Raw genomic sequence first — 17,734 nt, forward strand, 5'->3', positions numbered from 1 at the left:
TTGATTGCAGGGAGCTGGGGGTCCGCTCCTGCCCAAGAGGCTTTCGGTCTGGGCAGGCCTGGACAGAGGCTTAGCCGGTGATCACAGGCAGCTTGAGGGGCCTGCCCAGGCCTACAGCTTCGGCCAGAGGCTGTGGTTGGTGTGAACTACAGAGGAAACACCTTTTCTGACTGCACATTGGCTAAGCTTCCTGTATTCCATTGGTAATATTCTTTGTAACTTGGGTAATAAGAATCCAAAAAGGTGATCTAGGGTATTTCCACCACACTTCTGAAGAAAAAAATGAAGGTCAGCTGCTGGAAGGCTATGAAATGTCATATCCTGCCCTAGCCAGTTTGACTCAGTGGATAATGCCTGGGCCTGCAGACCGCAGGGTCTGGGTGTGATTCTGATCAAGGGCATGTACCTAGGATGCAGGCTCCTTCCTGGCCGGGGCCCAGATCAAGGCTCATGCAGGAGGCAACCAATCAAAGTGTTCCTCTCACTTTGATGTTTCTCTCTGTCTTTTCCTTTCTCTTCCACATTCTCTAAAAGTCAATGGAAACATATCCTCAGGTGAGGATAAAAAAATAAATAAATAAATGCATAGCGTATGAAAGACACATCTTGAAAATGCCTAAAGAAAGTTGTCATTTTTTCATGAAGGAACTGGAGTCCGTGTTGATGAAAACACCTTGGTGGCTGTGGTGATTGGCAATGGCTGCAGGAGCGGGGTGATGGGGCTGGTGCCTTCCCCTGATCAGCCCGGTTGCCTCCCACAAAGGGAGGCCAAACTGCAGCTTAGGCCTGCTCCCCGTGGGGCATGGGCCTAAGCCATCAGTAGGACATTCCCTGAGGGCTCCCAGTATGTGAGAGGGGGCAGGTTGGGCTGAGGGACCCCTGATCCCCAGTGCATGAATTTCGTGCACCGGGCCCCTAGTCCTATATAATAAGAGGCTAATATGCAATTCAACTGAAAGGAGAAACTGTTGTAGAAGACCAAAGAAAAACCAAGCCATGCTTTAAAGAAAAGAAGGGACACTGTTTAATATGCCAGCGGACTCAGGGAGCAGCGAGCCAAGTGGTAAGGAGTATTGAGCAGGCAGGCGGTAAGGAGCGAGTGTTCCCAGAATGAAAGAGACATGTCCTACTGCCAGCGTAGGCCCACTCCCCTCCATCAGTAGGGCATCCCCCAAGGGCTCCCAGACTGCAAGAGGACACATGCTAGGCTGAGGAACCCCGGCCCCACCCCCCCACCTCAAGTGCACAAATTTCATGCACCGGGGCCTCTAGTAATACATAATTTTGAAAATCAAACTGAAATGCAGCTTTTTAAGAAGTTTAAATTGTGTCATGTTAGTCATATTTATTGAATAAAGTTACTGATAGATATCTCTTGAAAATGAGAGATCCAGGGATTTAAAAGTGATTATGAAATTTCTATCTCCTTTCTATATTAGCACAATAATTAAGATTTTTATTTAAGCATCTTTCAGCAATTTTACGTAAGTCAATTAAGCAACTCAAAATTTCCCCCAATTAAACACAAGAATTATATCAGAAATCTAAAACCCAAGGGGAAAACAGATAATATAGCTAACCTTTTGGTAATTTAAAGTATATGATCTTGAGGTAGGACTGTCCAAGTTTTCTCTTCTAGTAGAATTTCTCCTGGGCAGAAAACTAGTGTTAAGATTTCCAACAGGAGGTGCTTCCAGAACTGGCCTCATCTTAGCGTTGAGCAAAAGTTTGTTCTGCTGTTCCTTTTGGAGAAGTTCGGTGCTGACCTCAGCTAGCCTCTCCTTAGTCCAGTGAAAACTGTGAACAACAAATGCTTAGTATTTTATTTTCCCTAAGTGACTTGCATTATTTTAAAGTAACCAGGATAGTAAGTGGAATTTCCCATTTAGTAGCATTTTAGCAATGAAAATGTATCAGAGCAGACTTACTCAATTTAAGTATAGGTTTTCATTTTTTCTTAAAAAGCACTTATGTTTCCAGGCAGTAGGAAGTTGGGGTCCCAGCTAAGGAAGCCAAAGTAGAATGCTATCAGTGATGCAGACTGCTTATCGGGTAATACTTGCTGCCTCTGGAAGTGCTGTACTTACAAGACCCTTGAAGATGCCCTTGGACACACTTAGTAGCCACTTTAGAGATGAAAAAAAATATCCCTCAAAGACATTGCCAAGATTTGCCTTCACCACCTTGTACAATACATTCATTACCTTGGAGATAGTAATCATTTGACACCAAGGCATAACTTAGAGCAACAGCCTCTAAGGGAGAACAAGATAGGCTGGCTGGTGATCAAATCACCAAAAACAGCTCCAGAGGCCACTGCTTATAACATTGTTACCAAGGCGATGGAGGTGGGATCTGCCCTTTCTGTCTTCCCCACACCCTCCTCCTACAGATCACATTATTTTTAGATACTTTGTCAATTACACTGCCCCTCACCCCTATGTGAATATTTCTCTATCCTATATAATAAAAGCCTAATATACAAATTCTCCCCTCAATGGGGGTATGGGGAGGGGGCGCATGGAGTCTACAAGCCAACTTCCCGAGTTCCTTCCTCCCCACCCATGCATACATTCGGGCACAAGGCCTCCAATTTAACATGCATGTCTTTTTATAGAGTAGAAAAACTATAAAGGATAGTTTGTCTAAAGGTGTCCTCTAGTGTTAATAACAAAGGGCACAATCAAGAAAGTAAAATTACCAAGTGCCAGAATGTGTTGGTGTCACTTAACTCTTTGTGTTTAAGTTGTTATCTTAAGTATTTCTATTTAGGGGCCTTGTGACAAGCAGTTTTATAGTAATATCACCTTCTAAATTTTAGAGCTTCAGGACACTGACCCGGTTAACTACATGGAAATATTAAGGGGAAAAGTAAAGGCATGTAAAAGCAAAAAAGGGGGAGAGATAAAACTTGACTTAGAATAACCTTTGAAAGGTAAGTTTATTTACTAACATCCCTTTCTAAAGTTAAACTATTTAGTTAGCTTTCATGTCCTGCTAATCTCATGAACCTGGCACAATAGTAATTATATTTTAAGTTTAGAAGCTAATTAATGAGCTAAATTTATTTTCTCTGATTCTGAGTTTGACTTACTCAGTTACTTTGTTTTCCAATCGCTTTCTTCTTTCCAACTGTTCTTGGTAGAGTTGCTTATGTATTTCCAATTCTAGTTTGCTATCATCTCGAGAAGTTTGCACTCTGGAGAGTTCTAATTCCAGCGCTTTATTTCTGAGTTCCAAAGGTCTTCTTATTGAAGCCTGTTTATTTATCATCTGCTCTGACTTTTCTTGAGATTCTCTTATTGTCTAGAGCAAATAAAAAGGATACGTTTCTAAAGTAAGTATACCCTGTCCAGTTACAGTTGTTTTCTTTAGTTTTGAGTCAATGACTCAGAGATCAGCTTTAAGTGTGAACAAAGCTGAAATTTTAAAAAGTTATCAACAATGTCCACTGAATGTAATCTGAGCTATAAAATTAATATTCTTCTATTAGTACACATGTAATCTGATCATTCAAAGAATAATAGAATTAGCTTAAAATTTTAAAAGTAAAACATATAACTTAATCACGTTTTTTACCAATTCTTCCTGGTAGTCTTGTTTTACATCAACTGGTCTTAAAAATAAAATGATCCTCTATTTCGAATCATTTGGAAATATCAATTTAGTGATAATAAGGATGGAAACTGAAATACTGTAAAGGAAAAACAAATGCCACCTTCCTTCCAGAAATATACAGAATAAATTGCTATTAATGGAAGAAGAGGAAAGGCAAAAATACTGTATTTATCCAAAAGGTAATTTGCAGTGAAATGAATTAAAGCACATTAAATCAATAAATTAACCTGTAAAAATGAATAGACTTGTTTAAAATTGTCTGCTACATCCTGTCTTGCTCTTTCTTCAATCTTCTTTTTATACTCTTCTGCTTCACAGGATTCTACCATATTCATTTCCATATGTGTTCTGAGGTTTACTGTTTCTTGTTCCCATTTCTCTGCTGTATTCTTTAGTTCTTCACATTCCTTTAGAAGTGCTTCCATTGCTAACTGCTGTTGAGGCGTCTTTTCTTCATCCTGATCTATACATTTTGAAGATGCAGGTTGCAGTTTTTCTATAAGCTCGTCATTCTGCATGAATAAAAGAATATAGTTTGATTATGAAGGTGTGGACACCAGTATGAAATTTTGAAATGAATTCAGTTGCAATAAAATGTTACCTGTATATTGGTAGAGTCTTCAAATGTGGAACCTTAAATTATTCAGAATCAAGACCAAAGTTAAAATGACCAGGAGTCACAAAAGTATATTTGCTGTTGTCATCTTTGCCACAAAACGTCTGCACTTAATTTTATAATTTTTTTTCTATGACTGTTTCATGTCTTTCCTCCACAAAATATCTATATGCGGCCGTTTAGGAGAAAGTCCCTTTCCTCTTCCCCCATCTTAACACTTTGTAACCTTTAAAAAAAGCTTTAGGGATATCATGTTGAGGTATTCAGGACTGAATCAACACATGCCTCCCAAAGAAAGACTTTCAAAAGGAGACTAATTAATTAGTCTTATAAATATAGACTCTAATGCCGTAAGTCTTGTACTGAACTACAAATGTTTGATGCTCATTTGAATTGCATTCCAAGAAGAAAGGATTCCCTGGGCTACAGATAAATCACATTTTTCACTGTAAAACTCCAGCAAGATGAGCCCTACATTTTTTAGAATAAAAAAAAAAATAGGGGTGGGGGCTTAATCCAATAGTCCTATCTTGAAATCCTCTGTTACTTCTCAAAATAAGGGAACATAGTAAACAAAACAACATCATCATCATCAACAACAAACCTGCTGGAATGTTAGTGATCATGACTTGGGAAGAACTACTTTCCTTCACATACCATGGTTATTGATAAGACAAGGTGAGGGATGCCAAGTTTTTGAAGCACATCTCCAGATTCTTTGGCACTTGTCCACTAAATAGGTGCTGGCCTCAGTGCTAACTGGGTTCTGGTGAATAGGATATGGTGACTGCTGTGTGACTTTTATATCTGGATGCCATCTGACTCTCTCTCTCAGGAAGCTCACCCTGAGAACCCAGCCACCGTGTTGTGAAGAAGGAAGAAGCCCATGCCACGTGGCCAGTCCTCACACTGTGTCCAGCTGAGACTGCACAGCGAACCTCCCAGATAAAAGCCTGCTGCACCTGACAAACCCATGAATGAACAAGCCTTTATGATTCCACTTCCCAGCTTCAGGTCATCCCAGCTGGTGGCAAGTGGAAAAGGAATGAGCTGGCCTCACTGCAGTTTTGTGAACAAGTAAATGCTGCTTTAAGACACGAGGTTTGGAGGGGGTTATTAAGCAGCAATAAGTAACTGGCACAGGTACTGACATTAAAAACAGGGTATTGACACTAAAAAGAAACACACACACATGTGTGGGAGTCCCTTTTAACATGAGGCCGGGGGAACCTGACATAATGTAGAGAAGTGTGAGAATGAAAACCAAAAGGGCCTCTAAGAAACGCTGAGTGGAGGCCTGATGGCTCCCGAGGAGGCTGACAGCAAGGGTTTCTGGGCAAGTGAACACAATGACACTGAAATGAAGGTGACAGGTATTCTCGCTAGGAAGCTGGTTAAAGTGAAATCAAGGAGAAAGATAAGCTGAAGAAGGACAATTATAAAAAAATGAACCTGGATTGATGGGTTTCAAATATCCATTTCCTATTTATACCTTCTTCCAACTGTCCATTTGTCAAATAATGCTAAAATAAAGAAATGGCTCTGGGTAACATCAAATCCAGGGTGTTCCAGGAAAACATGGTCTCAGGATGAAGCCAACATTTACAAAACTCCTTAAAACCTCAGAAACATTTATGTAGTGCCTCAAAGTCCTTTAAGGATTTTCAGAATGTAAGGATGTTAAAGACACTGTGCTATAACACCTCCAGGAAGCCCAAGGTGAAGAGCTTATCTGAAAACTAGTTGTCAGGTAGCTTTTCGAATGCCATGAATCCCAAAAAAATTAACTGGACACTCAAAGCTTCTAAGAGAATTTTAGTAAGGGAAACCCTGCCTGCTAGCTCCGCCTCTTTAAGAGAGACCAAGACAATACACAATCAAAAGAGCCTGTGGGCCTTAGATGATCCACAGGGAGGAAGCAGGCTGCAAAAAGAGCTGCAAGCACAGGTCATCTATCGATATAATAGAGGAATATGCAAATTATCTGGGACTCTGTAACATCACGACCAAACAGCAGGGATCTGAGGCTGCATGGAGCCTGGGCAGGTAGAGGGATTGGAGGCCATCCTGGGTCTGACCCAATGGGAGTGAGGCAGGCCAGGTCTGGGTCACCTGCATTTTCAAAGCAAGTATGGCTGGTGAGCCCGTCCTTGACTCTAGGTACCACAGCGCACCCTAGACTCTGACAGGAGGGAGATTTTCATGTACATTTTACTACTTTTCTTCCATCTCTGACACTTCTATTATAGAGAAAGGCCAAATAGCGATATTAAAATATTTCCTCTAATTAATTCCCTTTTAATGTGCATGAATTTCATGTACCAGGCCACTAGTTTCTTATGAAAAGAACAAAGCAGAGTCTCAGAGCCAAAAGCCAAGGGCTACAGAGAAGCACTCCAAAGTTAGGAGTAAGCTTTCCTTTCCTCGGTGAGGAAACATAAGATTATAAAATCATTTTCATCTCAGTGGCAAACAACTGCAATGCCTTTTGGCACCATTTAAATACATTTTCTCCTCTATCTTATTTCAAGCCTGCTTATGTTATACCACAGTTTTTCTCCATGGGAAACAAATTGGCTTAAAATTTTGAGATTTCAGCCCTAGCTGGTTTGGGTCAGTGGAGAGAGCATCAGCCTGCAGACTGAAGGATCCCAGGTTCAATTCAGGTCAAAGGCACATGCCTGGGTTGCAGGCTCAATCCCCAGTAGGGAGTGTTTAGGAGATAGCCTATCAATGATTCTCTCTCTTCATTGCTGTTTCTCTCTCTCTCTCTCTTATTCTGAAATATATATATATATATAAATATATATAAATATATATATATATATATAAAACGATTTGAGATTTCAAGTTCAGGTCTTTCTAAAGAGGAAAGGTAGCAGTCCAGATTTTAACCTACTCCTCCCCAGGCAGTGAAATCTACTGGCAAGTCTATGAATTATGAGTTAAACACAATTAAGAAAATGGCTAAGCCAGCAGATCCTGTGACCAAGATTTCATGGAAATGGAAGTGAAGTGGGAGGCACAGGGTTAGAGGTTTAAGGTTTGAATGGAGAAAAAAGGATTGGTATTATATTTGTAAGCCTACTTTCCCATCATGTCACAGAATCAGCAAAACATAAGCTGGCCATAGGCTTTATCAAGAAACAAGACATCTCCATAAAAGTAGAGGTAGAAACATTCCACTACACTGACTTTTTTATTATTATTACATAGAACAGCTGGTACTATGCAAGATGACTGGGAAAGATACTCATAAAATTTGATTTTTTACTGGCATGAGGAAAGACTTATTCATCAGTGAAGTAGAAGGGGGAATTCAAACATTAACCCTCACCTTTATGGCCAAGTGTTTTTTGACAATGGTGCCCAACAATTAAATCAGATATGAATAGTCTTTTTTAACAAATTATACTGGGACAGCTGGATATCCACTTGCAAATGAATAAAATTAGACCTCTACCTCAGACCATGAATAAAAATTAACTCAAAATATAAAAGCTAAAACTATAAAACTTTTAGAAGAAAATATAGGTGTATATCTTCATGACTGGATTTGGCACCATTTAAATACAATGTTTCCTCTGCCTTACTTCAAGCTTAGATGTGAAACCAAAAGACAAAAATAGATGAACTGGACTTCATCGAAATCAAAAACTTCTGTGCTTTAAAAGGCACCATCAGGAAAATGAAAAGGTGAGCTACTGAATGGAAGAAATGTTTGAAAATTCTTTCTCTAATAAGAGATTTGTATGTAGGATATTTAAACATCTCTTACACTTCAATAATAAAAAGACAATCCAATAAAAAATGGGTGAAGGAATTGAATAGATAGTTTTTCAAAGAATATATGCAAATGGATAATAAGCATGTGAAAAGATGGTCAACATCATTAATCATTAAAAAATTGCAAATCAAAACCAATAATAAGATGCCACTTCACACCCACTAGGATGACAACAATCAAAAAACAGGTAATGGCAAGTGTGAGCAAGAATGTGGAGAAATGGGAACACTCATACACTGTCAATGAAAATGCAAAATGGCACAGCCATTGTGGAAAACACTCTGTCAGTTTCTCAAAAGGCTAACGATCTTATTCAACAATTCCATTTGGAATTATATTCCCAAGAGAATGAAAACATATGTTCACATAAAAAGTTGGACATGAATGTTTATAGAAGTATTAGTAACAACACCAAAAAGTGGAAGTAACCCAAAGGTTCATCAAATGATGAATATATTTTAAAAAATGTGCTCGCTTCAGCCCTAAGCAGTTAAGCTCAGTGGATAGAGCGTTGGCCCTCAGACTCAAGTAAAAAAGATTCAGATTTCTAGAGAGCAGTCTATTCCCTTCTTATAATTTTCTCAGAGATCCTTAACTCTCAACACTTCAAACCAGATTCCCTAATCAACATTTCTGGCCTTGACCCCTTAACTTCGGTCATCTGTACTTTTCTTTCTCCCTTCTTGCTCCTCATAAACAATAACCTCAACCACACACTCATAAACCATGAATGACATGGATCATCCTGATAGATAACAAATCCTGTCCATATTATGTTGATTCTTATTGGTGTTACTTTGAATGTACTACTGTTATGTTCTGAGTTTGGGGGCACCTTCACCCTTAGAATATTGACCAGCATTCTCTGTCTTATTTTCCTTTTACAATGCAAACGTTTTTTTGCAAGTGTCAGATTATCAATTATTTGCCTTTAATAATAATAATAATTTCTTATTTCATAGATACCTGATCTATAAAAATCTTCTGAAGTTCTTTCCACAGCTTTACTCAATTATATTGTTTGAAGGCTTGGGAAAACTAGAGCTATCTTCTTCTTGCCAATTCAGACTCTTTACCTTAACATTGTGTTCATCAAATATCTGGGTTTGAATTCCAAGACCCCCAGTGATATAAAGTTTTTAATTGTATCTTAACAATAGTTAAGCTCAAATATGTTCAGTTTATACAAAGATAATACCCTTATCTATAATAATAAAAGGGTGATATGCTAATTAGTCTGGACATCCTTCCAGACATCATTCTGAATGTCCTTCTGGATAAACCTGGGTCTGGAGGGAAGTCTAGGTGCCGCGTGCCTGCAGGTGGCTGGAGGGAAGCCAGCCCAGGTCCCAGGTGCTTGCTGGTGGCTGGAGGGAGGAAGCCCGGGTCCCAGATGCTGGAGGGAAGCAGTTGCTGGCAGCCGGGGAAAGGAAGGTCTACTCTTGCATAAATTTCATGCATTGGGCCTCAAGTATCAAACAATATGCCCCACAGACAAATTAATACATAGAAATACAAGATTATCTCTTGTGAAGAAAATTAAGACAATGGGGAATTAAGGGCTAAAATATTCTGCAGAGATGAGAAGACAAGTGCTGAAATGAATGAGGTAAATGAGAGTTGGGACAGAGAACACTTCATGGAGGGGAGATTGAGAGCCAGGTCAAAATAGATATAGGATTAGGTACGAGCAATAGAAACTGAAAAGACAGAATGAACAGCATGAGTAAAGTCTGAGAGATGCTGAAATCAGCCCAGGTATCTCAGAGGATAAAAATCCCATGACAAGAAAAGAAAAAACATATGTTCACACAATGACTGGAACAATAGTGCTCATAGTTGAATTACTAACAGCCAAAAAGTGAAAAGAATGCAAAGTTCCATCAAGTGATGAATGGATAATCGGAAGAGCCACACGATGAAGTATTGTTGGGCAATAAAAACAAACAAGTAAATAAAATATTGTTATGTGCCATAATGTGGATGAACCTTTAAAATATTTCATTAAGTGAAAGAAGCCAATCACAAAGGACTTTAATTTGTGTGGTTGCATAAACATGAAATATCCAGAATATCCAGAATAGGCTAATCTATAGAGACAGAAATGAGATTGTTATTTGCCTGGTGCAGGGCACGATGAGGAGCTGGTAGTGACTGCTAAGTGGTGTGTAGTTTGTTTTTGGAGTGATAAAAATATTATGTAATTGACTGAGGTGGTAGATGCACAACTCTCTGATTATATTTAAAAATACTGAATTGCATAATTTAAATAGGAAAATTGTATAATGTGTGAATTATATCAATACAGTTTTTAAAAATATATCCATTAGTGGATCTAGGTTGAATTTTCTTAATTATTGGTTGTGGATGTACATACTACAATGATCTGAACATTTCCATGCTTTCATAATATTTCTAAGTGAGAGAAAATGAAGGATATGCCTATTTCAAGTGGTTTGTAGAATAACCTTCTTATACAAATTATTCTGAAATCTATTGCATATTCATTCACCAAAATGAAGAAATAAAAAAAAAAGCTCCAGAACATTCCATTAAGCATCATCCTCTGATTTTGTCTGGATGCCTCATCATGATAATGGAGATGTCACTAAAACTATTATTTAGTAGAAAAAAAACCCTCTTGGCTTTTATGAAGAATGATGCATAATTATCAACTTTCGTAAGAGTAAATATTATAAGAAAAACATAAAATACAAATGACAGCATAATAGCTAGGTTTAAGAAATAAGTTAATTATAAAGATAATACAATTATAATAAATTAAGCACAATGAAAATGCAAAAGAAAGTTGTCCATGCAAAGTAGTATCATAAAACACTCTATATTATTTAACCAGCTATAGATTAACTGATGACAGATTAAATATCATACATACTTGACTTCTGCTTTGATCTAGTTCCTTCTTGAAGTCATGTGTCTTATCTTGTACATGCACAGGATGACATGATTCAACCTCCAGTGAAGCCTCTATCATAGATATTTTTTGTTGAGGTTGTCTCACAACGGCCAGTTCTTCTTGAAGTTGCCTCACAATGGCCTAGTGAGATATTTCTGTTACTGATTTTATTAATCACATTATTATTATATTATGTTAATAATATAATGTATAACGTCACATAAATAATTGGGCAAAAGGTTTACAGAGTTTATTCTTGTATTGTTATTGACTAATTATTATATTATTCCCCATACAAACAACTATAAACCACCTTTTGCCATACCCTGGATGTACTTTGTTAGAGTCATATATTATTATCTACCATAGTAAAAGTGTAATATGCTAATTAGACCATAAGTCCTTCAGGATGAAGCCGGGGCTGCCAGGAAAGCCCAGGTCCCAGGTGCCTGCTGGCAGCTGGAGGGAGGAAAGCCCTGGTCCCAGGAGCTGGAGGGAAGCTGGTGCTGGTAGCCAGGGAAGGAAGGCCTACTCTTGCATGAATTTCATGCATCGGGCCTCTAGTTATAATATATAACTGGAAAAATATCACAGTCTACATCAATTTGCCTTCTTTTCCTCATATGGACATACTCCTGTTTGCTTTTGCTTTATTAGGTTAAAGACATAGAAAACGTAATCCTTCTGCCTAATCAGTATTTATTTAGACAGCCCCACTCTTTGTTCCCCCTCCCACCCCACCATGAAATCTCAAAGCTTTACATCTACTGACATCTCAAAGAGAATAGAGCATGTAGATGGGGCAACTGGTAGTAAATTCAATAATGTGGAAACTATTCTCTTTTTATTTAGTTTTCAACCAGAGGCTTTAATTAACCTCACATATTCAATCCCCTGCTCAAATCCTCCAATAGGTTCCTATCTTAGAAGAAAACTGAAGTCATTCCAATGGCCTTCAAGGTCCTAGCTAACCAAGCCTTCACCAAGACTCTTACTACACATAAACCCTGCCAATCCTCCCCAGTCTAAAATAGAGACCCAATGCCAAATGAGGAAATCACAGAGAGCTACAATTCTCTTTGTTTTGGAAAAATTTATCTCCAAAAGATAGTAATTAGGCCTTGAAATGAGAAATAAGAGCAAATTATTTGTAAAAATATTCAAAGAAAATTGAAACTAGTAGTGGAAAGATTAAATCAAGTAGAGTTGCTAAAACTCATCACATTTGTCCCAAATTATGATTTAAGTAGATGCCTTTAAAAGGGTTGAGAGGTCATCCTATCTAATAAAAGAGTATTATGCAAATTAACCATCACTCCAAAACAAAGTGGCGGTGCCCATAGCCACAAGATGGTGATGCCCAGTCCTCCAAGCCCCGCCTGAGTGCCCCAGTCTCAGGGAGGGCTACCGCTGAGAGCCTTCAGACTAAGTGGCCTGGCAGAATGCTGCCCAGAGGCCCTCCTGACCCTTTAAAAAAATTCACTCCCCACTGCGTGATCCCCTCTGAGCAGCAACAGCCTAGGGTCTCAGCCTGGGAGGGGTATACACCCCCACAGCATGATGCCCCTGCTAGCGGCGGCAGCCTGGGGTATCAACCACTGAGTCACAACAGCCAGGCAGATATGGAGGAATCTTAAATGTTTCTTTTTTAAAAAAATATACACTTTATTGATTTTTTACCAAGAGGAAGGGAAAGTGATAGAGAGCTAGAAACACCTATGAGAGAGAAACATTGATCAGCTGCCTCCTGCACACTCCCCACTGGTATGTGTCCCCAATCAAGATACATGCCCTTGACTGGAATGGAACTTGGGACCCTTGAGTCTGCAGGCCAATGCTCCATCCACTGACACACAACAAACAGTAAGAGCTGTCTGATATGTTAAAGAAAAAAACCCTATCTAATAAAGAGGCAATATGCAGGGGAGGGCATTTGGGGGGTGACCAGGTTGTCAGGGGAGGGCAGTTGTGGACGATCCGGCTGGCAGGGAGCAGTTAGGCATTGATTAGGCTGGCAGGGGAGTGGTTAGGGTGTGATCAGCTGGCAGGCAAAAGCAATTAGGGACAATCAGGCTCAGGCAGCAGGCGAACAGTTGGGAGCCAGCAGTCCTGAATTTGAAAAGGATGTTCGACTGCCTGTTTAGGCCCAATCCCTGTGGGCCTAAACAGGCAGTTGGACATCCCCCAAGGGATCCTAGACTGGAGAGGGTGCAGGTTGGGCTGAGGGACACCCACCCCAGTGCATGAATTTTGTGCACTGAGCCTGTAATATGAATATATTACTTGAGTCTAAAATATTTTGAAATTTTATTCAAATTGGCATGAATAAAAATAACCTTATACCAACTGAAATGTATCAGATGCTACAGAGGAAAGATACTATGAGATACAGCATCTACACTTCAGTTCATCTGAGAAATCAGAACTTAATTGAATCTTAATTTCAAAATACTCAGTTTAGTTAGAGCATTTTCTCGCTTTCTAACGGTATTGAAATGTGGTGACAGAAAGATTGAAATTATTATTATGTCAGTGTAAAACTAACTTATTAATATCAATCTATACCTATTAACAATCTAGAACTTAACCTCTTAAAGTTTCATGGGCAATTCACTGTTTTTACTTAAAACAAAACCACTCTCAGGCACAGCCTCCCCGCTGCCAGGGCTGCCCGCTCTATGCAGTGGCCCATGCCGAATGCTGCGGGGCTGCTGGGCTGTGGTCAGGGCTGGACAGAGGACTCAGGCACCGGGTGAACACAGCAGCATGAGGCGGAGGGTGAGCTGATGGCAGCCACATGCATCACTTACCTATGAGCCTCCCCTCCCGCGTCCCTAACTGCCTCACCAGACCTTGCTTTTGGAGGTCTGCATGGCACATTAGAAATTCCTTCTTTACAAATCACCCCAAGGAGCCCTGTACCTAGATCAGAGGCTCACCGGGGGTTAGCAGGAAGCAGGTGCTGTGGCAGCCTGAGCTGTGGGGTTCTGGGTGGATGGGTGGATTTGGCCCACAGCTCATGGTTTGCCTAACCTGAGCAACTGGTGATGTTCAGGTGTGACATGAGCAGAAATTGGGACAAGATGTTGGTGATAGAAATAGAGAGGAAGGAACTTGATGCCAGAGACCTTTGGAGAACACTGATCAGATAGAGAGATAAGGAGAGACTGTGAAGATAAACATCTGCATTCTTCACGGAGACACTGGGACATGCTTGTGCTTGTCAAAGGCTTAGAGATGCAGTGTGGTCTGAAGGACACTGCAGATGCTGGTTACTTTATGCTCTGTCATGAGGATAGTAAGTAGAGATGAGCGTTATCTAGGTAGGGGTATTTGTAATGAGGTGGGGTGGATGGTGGGAAGCCAAGGACCAAAACCAGCTTTAGGAAGGGGAAGCAATAGGGAGACAAGGAGGAGTCCAGTCCAGAAGAAGAAGCTTACAGGGAGGGTAGCAATAGCAATGTAAAAAAAGAATAGAAATAAAATTAAGTAAGAGTACCCAGCCCTCGCCGGTGGCTCAGTGTTAGTGTCTGCCCACACACCAAAGGGTCACAGGTTTGATTCCCAGTCAAGGGCATGTACCTGGGTTGCAGGTTCAATTACTGGCCCCAGTTGCTGTACATGTGGGAAGCAACCAATCAATGTATCTCTCTCACATCAATGTTTCTTTCTTTCTCTGTCTTTCTCCCTCCCGCCCTCTCTCTCTCTCTCTTCCCCATTCCTCCCTGCGTTCTACTCTCTCTAAAAAAACAATGGGAAAAAATATCCTCTGATGAAGATTAAGAACCACAAAAGAAAAAGAAAGAAAGAGGACCCAAAGGGAGCCGGAATAAAATCCAGGGAGTAAGAGCTCCCAGTTGTTCTCAGTACCAGCTCAGTGCTCTCTGGGGCCTGGAGGAACTGATTGGGCTGTTTTTCCAGAGCTGGAGCCAGAACTAAGGAGCACCCTGGGAATAATGCCACAGTGGTGCTAAAGCAAATCAGACTGTTGACAGATTTCAAATTAACTTCCCAGGGCCGAAGAGTTTTTGTGGAATAAATACCTCAAGGAGAATTTATCAGACAGTTTCTTACATTTGAGCTGATACTACAAATTAAAAACCCACCCCCTTTTCAAAGATAATGTGTTTTATGAAAGATATAGGTATTTTCTGTAGGTTTCAAAACTTCCATCTGTAGGAAAATCTTTTTGCAGGAGAGTCTAGATGGCCTCTGGACTAGCAGATGCTTAGGAGTGAGGTCACTGCAGGGTTATACTTTGTTCCCACACATATGCATTGAGCACTTTTTGAGTAGTAAACACTGGGAATATGGTAGCTGTGAACCATGAAGGCCAGAGCCTGCTCAGTCAGACCTTGTGGTTACATTTTCAGGAATTTTGCAGCCATTATTAAAAATGAATGAAAAACTATAATTAAATAAATTATATTAAAAATAACGGTAATAAATACTCAGGAAAAACAAAAAAAAAACAAAAACAACGTTCTTAGGTCCAATGTTCATTTGCTAGATACAATGTCTGCTTTTAAGCTGATAGAGCTTAAAATCTATACATTTTTAATATTCAACTAGATTTAACATTTAGCCATCATTAAATGTTACTTTGAATTTTCTCTTAGGAAACTTGAAAACTATTTATTTGTCTGGATACTTACATCTCTTTCTACATTATCATTTTCATACCGATGTATTCTTTCTTTAAAATGATGCCATTCATTGATTAACTTGTTAATTCTGTCATTCAGCATAGTAATTTGCTTTACACTTTCAGCATTAAATATGCTTATTTTATCCTGAATCTGATCTTGGATGTTAATTACTGTCTTTCCTTCCCTGTCAGCTTTGTTGTGAGCCTGGTCCAGTTGCTGTCGGAGCAACTTATTTATACTCTGTAGATGAGATAGCTTCTCCTGTAAGGATTTCTGCTTTCCAACGTCTTTATCCACTTTTCCTTGTTCCTCTTGATACACATGTTCAGTTTCCTCCTGTTGACACTGTTTTTGACTGATGACTCTTTCTAAAACCGATGTCCTTTCTTGGAGAGCCTCGCTGGTGTGATGAAGCTCATTTTCTAAGCTACTGATTTTACTTTCTGCTTTAGAAAGTCGTTGAGAAAGAATCTCATTGTTTTGTTTTAGGTTGGACATATCAAAATTCATTTTGTCCCATAAACAAAGCCATTCATCTCGTGCTCTCTTGAAAGCAAGTTGTAGGTCTCTTTTTGATGCCTGACAATGCTCATGATCCTGTACAGCAGCAGCCAGTCTGGACTGGTATGATTCAACTTCTACTTCCAGTCTTCCTCTTTTTTGTTGCTCATTCTCCAGTTTAGAGTTTAGCATTATAAGTTCAGCTCTCAGAACTTCAAGCTGCGCATTGTCTTGAAATACTGCTTCTCTTATTGTCTTTTCAAGACAGTCATTCTTTTCTTTGACAATTGCAATGTCCTCAAAATATTTTTTTCCCATTTCCTGGGTCTGATTTTTTAATGTGTCTATTTCCAGTCTTAGCTTGGCAATTTCTTCCCACAACATGCGGTTTTCATGCAATAGACTTTTTTCTTTGTCAGAACTCTCAGAAACCTAAGTAATACAAAGGAGGTTTTTAGCTAAAACATTGAAATGACATGTCACGATAGCCTCTGAAACTAAAGAATGACCTATTTTTATAATAAAAGGTTGCAACAAGTGCATATCCCACTGGAAAAATATAGTTGGATCCTAACCTCTAACTTTATCCAAGCATAAATTCTCCAAAGTTCAAAAATTTAATATAAGATTATGAATTTTAAGTGAAAAAAATCACAAGAGAATTTTAAGAGTCTCGGAATTAGGGAGAGTTTTTCTAAATTATCACAAGCCCAGAATGCATTTAAGTAAAAGATTAATAACTCTACACTTATAAATTGAGATTACAGTCTGAACATATAGCTATCCAACAGTAAGAGTATTAACCATGCTTATATTAGGATAAACTAAATTTCCTAAAATTATATTGCCCCCAATATTAATCCATAGATATTCCAATTTTCTAATACTTTCATAGTTAGTTATAAAAACTACCTCTGCTAATAATTAATAACCAAGCATTTTCCTAAGCACTCCTACATCCATCAATGAAGTCATTCAGTTATCGCAATCTAGAATGGAGGGCTTATAAAGATAAGCAAGTTCAGGATTTTTTCCAGGTTTTCAGACTCCACAATTCATGCTCTTGCACCAATCCATAGTTATTCTCCAATGTGGATATAAAACACAAAAGAAGCTTATGTTTCAAAAAATTAATGATGAATAAGATAAAATTTACAGAGCTCTTCTTAGAAAATCATGAGATTTTGTTGTTGATGTAGTAACAGAACAACTTTTATTTCTTCTTCATGATGTTTAAAGTAGTAATAAATGTGAAAAGCGGGGGAAATACACTGAGCTACTTTACCAGGAATAAAATACCTACCGATAAATTATCACTAAGTATATATCATGGCCTGTCATTCTCTTCAGAAGCCCCTTGTATTAAAATGGGATACTACTAGAAACAAATTGTTATGTTTCTCAAAAGTAGAAGAATGACATCTAAAATATTATCTCTGGGAGAGGAAACCAAGATGGCGGCATAGGTTAAACACCTAACCTGCAGCCGGGCACAACAATTTCAAAGGCACAACTAGAGGTCAGAACGGACATCGTCCAGAACCACAGGAGAGCTGGCGGACTGAAATGCCCACAGCTGGGGGGAAGGAGAAGGCCACAGGGACAATCGGGGGAGCCGTAAAAGCCTGAGGTATGGAGAAACGGGC

At 39.2% G+C, this 17,734-nt stretch overlaps 1 protein-coding gene across 1 annotated transcript in view; it reads right to left on the reverse strand.

Moving 5' to 3' along the window:
- The window catches only part of LOC129148280 (ankyrin repeat domain-containing protein 26-like), a 40,723-nt gene that overhangs the window by 12,230 nt on the left and 10,759 nt on the right, over positions 1–17,734 (reverse strand). The window contains exons 4-8 of the mRNA XM_054713010.1: positions 15,594–16,520; positions 10,918–11,079; positions 3,846–4,130; positions 3,095–3,306; positions 1,581–1,797 (exon numbers count right to left, since the gene is read on the reverse strand). Of these exons, the coding sequence (XP_054568985.1) occupies positions 1,581–1,797; positions 3,095–3,306; positions 3,846–4,130; positions 10,918–11,079; positions 15,594–16,520 (1,803 nt within the window). The remainder of the gene's footprint in view (positions 1–1,580; positions 1,798–3,094; positions 3,307–3,845; positions 4,131–10,917; positions 11,080–15,593; positions 16,521–17,734) is intronic.

This window comes from Eptesicus fuscus, chromosome 24 (genome assembly GCF_027574615.1).
Source record: "Eptesicus fuscus isolate TK198812 chromosome 24, DD_ASM_mEF_20220401, whole genome shotgun sequence".
NCBI lineage: Eukaryota > Metazoa > Chordata > Mammalia > Chiroptera > Vespertilionidae > Eptesicus > Eptesicus fuscus.